The sequence below is a fragment of the Electrophorus electricus genome, chromosome 17 (assembly GCF_013358815.1).
Source record: "Electrophorus electricus isolate fEleEle1 chromosome 17, fEleEle1.pri, whole genome shotgun sequence".
Classification (NCBI taxonomy): domain Eukaryota; kingdom Metazoa; phylum Chordata; class Actinopteri; order Gymnotiformes; family Gymnotidae; genus Electrophorus; species Electrophorus electricus.
In genome coordinates this window covers 16,218,874-16,229,545 of record NC_049551.1, presented here as the reverse complement: position 1 = coordinate 16,229,545, position 10,672 = coordinate 16,218,874, and the positions used below count along the sequence as shown (strand labels likewise).

General features: G+C 40.1%; 1 protein-coding gene across 1 annotated transcript; it reads right to left on the bottom strand.

Annotated features, from left to right (window-relative positions):
* Positions 1 to 618: 618 nt before the first annotated feature.
* LOC118242871 (keratin-associated protein 21-1-like) lies at positions 619 to 1,143 on the bottom strand. Its single transcript, XM_035535815.1, has one exon. The coding sequence runs from the start codon at positions 1,141 to 1,143 to the stop codon at positions 619 to 621; it is 525 nt and encodes a 174-aa protein (XP_035391708.1).
* Positions 1,144 to 10,672: the final 9,529 nt, after the last annotated feature.

Here is a 10,672-nt window from a genome sequence, read left to right as displayed (position 1 = left end):
TACTGTCATGTCTCTATATGAAAGGATTTATGTGTGTGAATGCAATTCAAAGTTAGGTTATCTCTTTTAAATATGGTGTCTCCACAGATGAGTGCCTCACTAGTGTGGTTGGTATCTTTGCAAATGTATGTTGGCCTTATGGTTTTCGCTCTCTGCAAATATTTATTCTGAGAAAAAAGGTTTCATTGATATTCACTAGGGTTGTTTGCATTGGCAAACTTTTGCTTGAACGACTGAAAAGAACATGTTTATGAATTCAGCCATATATTTATCTCAAACACTACAATATTATCCTTTTGATGTGGTGGAAATTCTCAGGTACCTTTAAGGGGCCATAAATCTATAAGAGGCCAAAATACTGTTGAGAATACTGATGACTAAACTAGAGTGTTCATATGCAATCCCCAAAGTGTGTATCTCTGTGTGTGTGTATGTGTGTGTGTGTGTGTGTGCCTCCCCACATTCCTGCTCAGATAGTTTTCGATGTTTTATCCTGTGTCATACCCTGTGGCATACCATGTGTCATACTCTGTGTCATACTCCATGTCATGCTCTGTGTTATACCCCATGTCATGCCCTGTATCATGGTCTGTGTCATACTCCATGTTATACCCCATGTCATGCTCTGTTATACCCCATGTCATGCCCTGTGTCATGCCCTGTGCCATACCCTGTGGCATACCCTGTGTCATACTCCATGTCATGCTCTGTGTCATACCCCATGTCATGCCCTGTATCATGGTCTGTGTCATACTCCATGTTATACCCCATGTCATGCTCTGTTTCATACCCCATGTCATGCCCTGTGCCATACCCTGTGCCATACCCTGTGGCATACCCTGTGTCATACTCCATGTCATGCTCTGTGTCATACTCCATGTCATGCTCTGTGTCATACCCCTTGTCATGCCCTGTATCATGGTCTGTGTCATACTCTATGTTATACCCCATGTCATGCTCTGTTTCATACCCCATGTCATGCCCTGTGTCATGCCCTGTGCCATACCCCATGTCATGCCCTGTGCCATACCCTGTGGCATACCCTGTGTCATACCCTATGTCATGCTCTGTGTCATACACCATGTCATGCCCTGTGTCATGCCCTGTGCCATACCCTATGTCATGCTCTGTGTCATACACCATGTCATGCCCTGTGTCATGCCCTGTGCCATACCCTATGTCATGCTCTGTGTCATTCCATGAAGTAGAATTGTTTCCCTTCCTCACACTGTGTCCTCCATGTGCACTCAGCAAAGTGTTCAGCAGGGCTGTGATGTGTTCAGTAGTACATAACCACAGAGACTGTGAAACAGGACGAGTCAGAACTCTCTTCAACAGGCCTCTGTTCCAGCCATCTTGAGTTGCAAAGACAGCTGCAGCAAGGTCTTCACGGTGGAACCAAACGGACTGAATCTGAATATCCAAATCTCATTTCTCTGTGTGACAGAGTGAAAAGCTTGATCAGCAAAGGCAAGTCGAACCTTTTCATGTCTCCATGGATATTTGACTTACTAGGCCAGAAGAGGAGGACTGATGCACAGATGAGAGATGATTTCCCAAAAGGGGATGGCTGAGTACACTTCAGTCATGCACTGTGCACTGGTGTGGAGCTAATTAAAGCTAATTACCATGCACTGCAATAAGGGCAAATTGAATGATGAAAAGCATTTTTTGTGTGTTATCTTAAGCAATAGGACAAACTCAGTGTAGTTGTAATCAAGGTGTGCAGTTCTAATTAAATATAACTTCAATTAAAGGAGTTGAAGTAGGATTTTAATATTGAAGGTGTCATAGGGGACCATAATAAATCAGTCGCAATTACTTAATTAGTCACAGCTAAGCATTTGTCATCATAGCTCTTGTTTCTAAAGTGGAATTTCCACCCCAAACCAAAATACTGTGGCTAACAATTAAAGATAACAATTAAATGAATTACCCTTGCACATGAGAAAAGCTCTTACTATACCTTAAAACTATTTAAAGGGGAGTGAATTATACACTCACCTTTCCATACAATTAACTAACATACTATTCACTCTTACTAGCCAATTATTAATAGATTTTGATAATAGGACTACAATAAAAAATGATTAATGTTTGTTTACTTTATATTTTGCTAGCTGATGTTAATGTATTTAGAACTATGAACAAATTTTGAAAAATGGGTTATATGTGAAGCAGTTCCGTGGTTAACCTTGTCAGCCAATTATCTTGATAACTTGTACAAGCTTTTACATCCACACATGGATATGAGTATGCATGCATGTATGCCAGTTTGTATTAGACTTTGAATTAGAAATCATGTAAGAGGCCTTTAGCTGGATGGTCGATCAAAGTTTATGCCTATCAGCGTTTTCTTCCAGCATCCAATGCAAATTATGAGAAATGTGGGAAACCATAATTGTATTCATTCAGAAATCAAGAGGCTGTTTTGACATGTCCCCAATTCTTCAGAGTTTCAATGCCTTCATGATCCTATAAACACATCTTGGATGAGCAATGACTCAACGTGAACTTAACAGTATATCTGTATGCCAGGTACAAGAAGTCATCTGACCATTTAAGCAGTATGTTGATCTGTAAAGAATTGTATCTAATTACAGGGGCAAAGCTATGCTTGGTCCACTGTATTTGGACACATTGCTGCTTTGTAAATAACTGAAAATCTCACTCATTCTTTCTTTAATCTTAGAGACATAAAAGTTTAAAGAAAACAAAAGAAGACATGATATGAACATATCGGTGCTACCACATTTTAGAGTTAAGGGTAACTTTGAGTGAAATGAATTATGTTTTGTTTTTCCTACAAATTTTTGCTTTATTTTTTTATACAAATTTTAGTTATTGTTATGGCTGATCTAGGTAGGCGGTACATAAAAGTGTACATGTCTCCCCAGCATCCTCATCTCCAACTGCTAGACTAATAATAAGACAACAGAGTCCTAGCAGATTATGTTTTTGTAACAGGTTTACTTTTGGGAGTGATTATAACCCAAACAACAAATAAAACTCCTCCCTGAATGAGGGAAATGAGAGAGAGAGAGAGAGAGAGAGAGAGACAGAAAACATAACTTTCTTAACTTCCTAAACATAGACATAGCTCAGAAGAAAAAGGTCACTTAAGCCTACAGATTCCTGACTGGTCTATTAATTATATTATCTATAGATCTTTACAAATATACAATTAATCTTTTAGTGAACAGACACATTAAATCTACTGATTTATAAGACAGCAGGTGGAATCAAGTTGGTACAAATTACTGCATAAAAAGAAAAGCATACCTCTCTGAAGTGACACACATGGTCTGGTCAGTGAAGGTACAGCCACAGGGGGGAGGAGCTTTGACAAACATCAGCACCGACCTTTTCTACTTATTGCTTCCCCATTGGATAAATCACTGTGCATGGTGGCCAATGCACCTGTGAGCAATTTGTAGTTCCAAGAGGAAAGGGAGAGAGGGAAATTAGCACATCACACACACACCCACACACACACACAAAAAACCCTACAGCTTTGTCATGAGATGTATTATGCATTTTTGTTATGCATATGAGTTCTTTGTCTAAACACCATTGAAACATTCTTGATCAATTAGATTATTCAGCATATGCATATTTAATATTTAATGTTTTGCATAAACTTAATTCAAATCTGTTTATAATGCATCCTTCTTTTATCTGAAAATACAAGACAATATAATCTATATAAATACTGTGTCTACAGTTTTTTCCTGGGTTGGAGCAATTCATTAATCTTCTACAGCTCTGGAAAAAAAAACAAGAGACCACTACAAAAAATCAGTTTCTCTGGTTTTACTATTTGTAAGTATGTATATAAAGCAAACATTTTAGTTTTATTCTGTAAACTCCTGACACTGCTCTCAAATCAATTAATAAAAATATTATTTATTTGTAGAAAATGAAAACAGATCAAAATAACAAAAAAGATGTAGTGAAAAATGCAAAGTTCATATACCATTTTAAATACAAAGTATTTATATTTTAACTTAGAAAGATAATATATGGTGGTATAATACTGGTTTTCAGTCACAGCTTTCATGTGTCTTGGCCTCTCTCCTCGTTCACATTACTCATTGCTCGTTAAACAACATTTGGTTCAAATGACCTCCTAATCAGTACCTCGTTAAGTAGAATGAGATGTGTCTGTGTTCAAATTCAACAGACACTAGAATGGAACAACTGCTATATATGTAGAGATGCTGAAGTGGAGCGGACTTTTTCAAGGGCTCTATTAAAACCAATGACAGATAAAGTGAATAACATTGATTTGTTACAATGGTACCTGTCAAGGGGTGGGATATATTACGGAGTAAGTGAACAGTCAGTTCTTAAAGCAGATGTGTGGGAAGCTGAAAAAATGGGCATAAGGATCTGAGCAGCTTTGACCACACCCACACTGTGATTGCCAGACAACAGGCTCTGAGCATCTCCAAAACGACAGATGTGGGATGTTCCTGGTATGCACTGGTTAGTACTTACCAAAAGTGATCCAAGGAAGGACAACCAGTGGAGTGGTGCCAAAGTCTCACTGAGTGGGGAGTGAAAGCTAGCTTGTCTGGTTTGATCCCACACAAAGGCTACTATAGTACAAATTACTGAAAAACCTAATGCTGGCTGTGATAGAAATGTGTCAGGATTCACAGTGCATAAAAGATTGCAGCATATGGGGCCGTGTAGCTGCAGATTGGTCAGAATGTCCACGAAGCCTCTTCACTTCATTATCAAAAGTGCTTACAATAGGCTCAGAGCTGGACCATGAAAGAAGGTGGCCTGGTCTGATCAATCATGTTTTCTTTCACATCATGTGGATGGGCAAGTGCATTTGTGTCACTTACCTGCGGAGAGATGGCAGCAGGATGCATTAGCACGAAGAAGGCAAGCCATGTGCAGTGTGCAGTGTGATGCTCTGGGCAATGTCCTGCTTGGAAACCCTGGGTCCCGGCATTCATGTGGATGTTACTTTGACACAAAGCACCTACCTAAATATTGTTGCACCCCTTTATGGCAATGCAATTCCCTAATGTCATGGAATTAGTGAATTATTCGCCAAGATAATGCCACACTGCAAAACTGTTCAGGAACGGTTTGAGAAATATGGTGTTCATTTGGCCTCCAAATTCCCCAGATCTGAATGAGATGGGATGTGCTGGAAACAAACCTGATCCATGGGGGCTCCACCTAGCATCTTACAGGTCTACAGGATCTGCTGCTAATGATGGAATCAGAAGCACGATGGGGACCTACACAATATTAGGCAGATGATTTAATGTTATGGTTGATTGGTGTTTATATATATGTAACATTAGCATAAGAAGCTCAGTACTGGCAGCATAGATATAGAATACATGATCCATGCTCACTAGTTTTGCAGGCCTACTTACAATTAGTGCAAGACTGTAATGGGGGGTTGCCGTACAATGCTGAAACAAAACCCATGTAGTTGCTCCAGCTGTTCATTGTTATTCATACACTTTTGTAATTTCCTCCTCACAGCTTCTATCATAAAATAAAACCAGAAAATGCAACAATTTTTGTCTCATTACCAATAAAAAAAAAAAAACATTAGGACCTTATGCCTGACTTAAAGGTTGGATAACCTGAGCTTCTGGGATATGTTTCTCTGTTAACATATTATCTAAATATTTAAATTTCCGTAATGAACATATGTGCATGTGTTATTGACGTTATCTAATTATGCATGTCAACCTACATAAATTACTCTTTGTGTGACTCTCTGGATAGCTACATGTGTGATTTCAATAAAAGATAAACAACACGTTGCAAACACTAGAGAAACACGATCCTAAAATCACCATTTCAAATAAAAAAACATTATTCTCAAAAATATCTAATATTGGTAGACAGCTACTAGGGGTGTAAATTGTTGGTTTAATATTCATTTGATCACAATTATAATTCAACCATTTGAAATATAATTCAAGAGCATTTGATTTTTTTTCAAATTAAATCAAATTAAGTTAGATTTGGTTTAACAAAAATCTATATGTAAAATATACTTGCAACAGATACATGAAATGGTAAGAAACAATATATAGATCACTTAACAACAGGACTGGATTATTAAATCTGTGGTCTACTGAGTAGAAACCTGCTGTAGGCTAGGGTCAGGTGTGGGCTGTTGGTTTATTATGTAGCTTGGTGTCTCAGAATGAGGGACTAAGAGATGTTATCTGCAGATATCTCTTTCAGAGTACCCATTCGCCCCTCCCCTTCTTACACTAAGACAGGGAGACTTCTTATCACCAGTAAAAGGACTGTCAGGGACTTTTGGGTGCCTATATATGAACAGCGCTTGAAGGAAGAATCATTCTGAAAAAACAGTGGAATAGAATGACCTCGCAGCTTCATAAAAGTTTCAAGCATCTCACAGCGTTGGCAGATGACCAGCAAGAAAGAGTTTCCTGAACCTGAGAGGATTCTAGTAAAAACTGAGGATAGTGACAGAATGATGTCAGCTCCTTTCAAACACAAACTGCAATGGGGTTTGCACTGCGGACAATTAAACTAGTTAATGCAGGAGTGGAGTGTTTAAGCATTATGAGGGGTTAAGGAAATTGTATTATTTGATAGTTGATGAATGTCTCCATACCTTTTGACACAAAATGTCCAGTATCTCAGATTACAACCATTTGGACTCATAATCAATATCACAGACACCGTAATCCTGCAGAGTCTATATTATGGGCTGAAGAAGCAAAAGACAAGCAGTCAGTAATCACCAGCTTTGTCTTAATTGTTTGGTATAATTTGATCCACTCATATAGGCCTTTTTGTGCCTTCCACAGTACATCTGATCTGTTCAGCCTTGTTCATATTCTTTTGTACTCCGTGTCCTCTTGCAAAGCCCATTGTTCTTCTGGGGTCTCGGGTTGCATTTACAAATTGTTAGGTGTTATCTGGTTAAGCGAAGCCGGGGTGATAGGGAGCGCAGTGTGGAATGGCTGGAGGCTGGATAATGGGGCTTTGGTTTTAACAGGAGACCGGAGAATAATGAGAGGGAGTGAGCGATATGATCACCTTCCTCCCCTGAGTCCCCGAGCAGTCCCAGCAGAGCAGGGGCAAAGGAGCGGCCGTTTAATCTCCGCCAGCAGCCACGGCTCTTAACGTCTGGCTTGCTGCCACGGCGACCACACAACCCCACCCCAGCCCACCCCATCCACCACCCCCACCACACACTGTCACATGGTCACTCCTGCTCGATCTCTTCCTGTGTCGGATAGGATATGCTGCTACATAAACCATCCAGCTTCCAGAATCACATCACCCTCTGGGTCCAGGCGGTCATTTGAGAAGCTGTTCTTTTTTTTGGCCACCTGCAGTATGACATCTAGGTGACTGAAAGGTGTTGCCTCCACAGGGATGTGATCACTTCTCTGTGTATGGTATGCTACCATACACAAAAATATTACAGAATAATTGATGACCTGAAGAAGCAGTGAACATGTATAATAAATGGAAATATATAATGCATAACCTATAATATGGGAATGATCTTAGCACACACTATAAGTGTTGTGTACTCTATTTTTAAAGAAAAATTTATATTTGAACTGTCATGCCCCAGTATCCACCCATCCTCTCATTCCACACACACCTATAACGACATTCCTTCACTTCCCCGGCCCAATCACCCATCCTCTCATTCCACACACACCTATAACGACATTCCTTCACTTCCCTGGCCCAATCACCCATCCTCTCATTCCACACACACCTATAACTACATTCCTTCACTTCCCCGGCCCAATCACCCATCCTCTCATTCCACACGCACCTATAACGACATTCCTTCACTTCCCCGGCCCAATCACCCATCCTCTCATTCCACATGCACCTATCACAATACTCTTTCACTTTTCCAGTCTCAAAAACTGGTATATTAGTTATTCTCCTCACCTATCCCTCATTATGTTCACCCCATTTAACCCCCACTGGTAGCCCAAGTCCAGTGCTTCACATTGATGGTCCCCAACCTGCCAGTGTGGTCTCTGACTAACCTGCACGCTACTAACAACCCAATAGCAGAATCGGTGTGCTTTTTGGGTTCTGTTTTGCTTTCCACTCTGTGCTCTTCAGTTTTCCTCTGTGTGTTTTTTATGTTTAATAAACACCCTGCTTATAGTCATTTGTTCCTCACTCCTGACTGAGAGATGCCATATTAACAAATACTATCTGTTAATGGTACTATTTAAGCAAAAGAAAAAATACTTTACATTTTTTTATCAATATTTCTTTATAAATCTGTTAGCTACACAGAACTATCAGTTGCATTTTAATGAAATTATAATATAATTCTGTTTCCATTTCACATTTCACATTATATTTAGATATCAAATTCAGAACCTCAATTCCACAATTATTGAATTTCAAGTGGTTATGCATTAAAATGTATCATGGTTTCTTATGCGCACAGAACACTAGTACTCTGTGTAAAATTTTAATGAGAAACAGAAACACAAGAAATAATGACAAAAGCATTATTAATTATTGTTATTAGTCAGGGTTTCTGTTTGTTTGTTTGTTTTACTGGGCAGCTCCAGTTAGCTCCTCCTGTAATTCTGAGCATAAAATGAATACAAACATTATGGTGCTTTGCTAAAACTCCCATAATTATAACAATAAAATCCAATATGCCCCCGGATGGCATGCCATCGGTCCTAATGCAAATATGCATGTTTTCCACCCTTCTTCTGATAAAGGTTCTCTCTGATAAATTTCCCCTTTCATTTCTGAAATTGCAGAAGTTAAAGAAAAGAGGCAGGTGAAATGGAGAGTCAGCCTGCATGACCCTTTGAATATTAAAATTATGGTTCTACACTGAGGAACATGTTGGGGGGTGGGGCACTGTTTTTGCCCCAATTCCCGAGGCTGAAAGAAACCCTGGCGTAGCCTAAGAGTAGAGGAAACAATTCTGATGATTGCCTTGAATCAGCATGCCCTAGCATCACCTTAGCCCTGCTGGACCGTGCACAAGGGCATGAACAGATGGAATTTCCCACCTCTCCCTTCCTCTTCGTCTTTTCCGAGCTCTGGTTTGGATGATAGTTCATGTTTCAGACCAAAATGAGCACATAGTAAACAAATAAATTTCACTTGGGGCTATGGCAGCTTTCTTTCCGTTTACACAGTTGTGGTCATGCAGTAAAGATGCACCATCCTTTACATGGGGCCTGGATCTTTAGAGGATTAGACAATCCTTTAATGAATGAGGCATGTAACGCCAGATGGCATTTCCATTCAGTGTAAGCATTTGCTGAAAGAAAAGATTAAGAAATATTAATGAATTGCTCTCTCACAACTTGCATTTCAGAAACACTAATATCATGATATACAGCGCAGACCAACAGTACGATTGTGTCTTAACACTAACAAGGCAACCTATTTAGTCTCTATTTTGTGTATTTGGCAATATTGTGGTTTTTGTTATTCAAAAGCCAGTCTGCCTGTTTCATCGGTTCCTGTGGTACTGTCCTCCAAATCCTCCACTTCCCAGAAGCTAATGAAACCCTAGGGCTAGTATCACTGTTCCCTGCACTCTTCTCTCGAAACGTTGAGCGTGCAGTGTGTGCGTGAAAGCCGAGGGTTACGCGTGTTCCCTTTAGGATGGGGGCAGCCTTTACCTGACATGACAAAGCTGGGGCACATCGTCAGACTGCAACTCAGGGCTGAGGCCAGTCCAGTGAGGGATGGCAGAACGGGAGACATCTCAGATGTGGCGGACTAGGGAGCGATTTGCCTTTTTGTTCGAAATGACACTCCGACTGTGCTTTTGGGAGGATGGGGGGAGCAGCTTCAGTTGAAAAGCCTCGCCGCTGGCTGGAGCGCTGCAGAAAAGCCACTTAAAAGCTGACTTCCATCACTCTGCAGTCCACTTAAAGGAGAGGGTCATTATGGCTACTCCGCTCTACAGAGTGAATCTCACAGGGTAATGCTGCTCCATGTGCCTTTGTTACTGCAGGGATTTTTGTTAAGGTCGCCCTTTGAAACGTGTAGGATAAAGAGCAGACCAGGGCAGACTCCAGATCTTCGCTCATCACAAGGCTGTGTTATTGGATTGTGTATTATTTGTTTCTGTAGATGGTTGGGCCTCTCAGCTGGTCTGTTGGTTCTGAATAATAAGAACCTTCTTTTGCCAAAGATTGATTCCCTTTGAGAAATTTTCGCTTCAGGAATGCATGGAAATGTTCAGGAATGCATGGAAATTGCATGTTCAAACCACCCCAACAGCTCACAAGAGCTCCTTTATACGTTCCTGTTCTAAGTGACTAGAAAATCCTTTTGGAGGTCTTCCTACTTTAAATAGCAGTTTAAAGGGAATTCCCTTCTACACTCAACTAAATGCTCCCTCCTGAATGAAGATAACGGAGAATTTCTGTCTCATATTGTCTCTTTGAAAATATCCATTATTTTGTCTTAGCAAGATCCATGTGAGCTTGGAATAGCTTAATCAGGAAAGGGTCCATGGCACTAATTAAATGAGATCCTTAGAGGAGCTAAACTTAGCAAAACCCATTGGACTTAGAGACTAGTATCTCTTGGTCCCTGGAACATTGCTCTCTAGGGTCCAGTTGACAAAGGAATCGTCTTTCATTGTTACTTTTTGTCTTTTTAAAATCTGATTAAAGACACA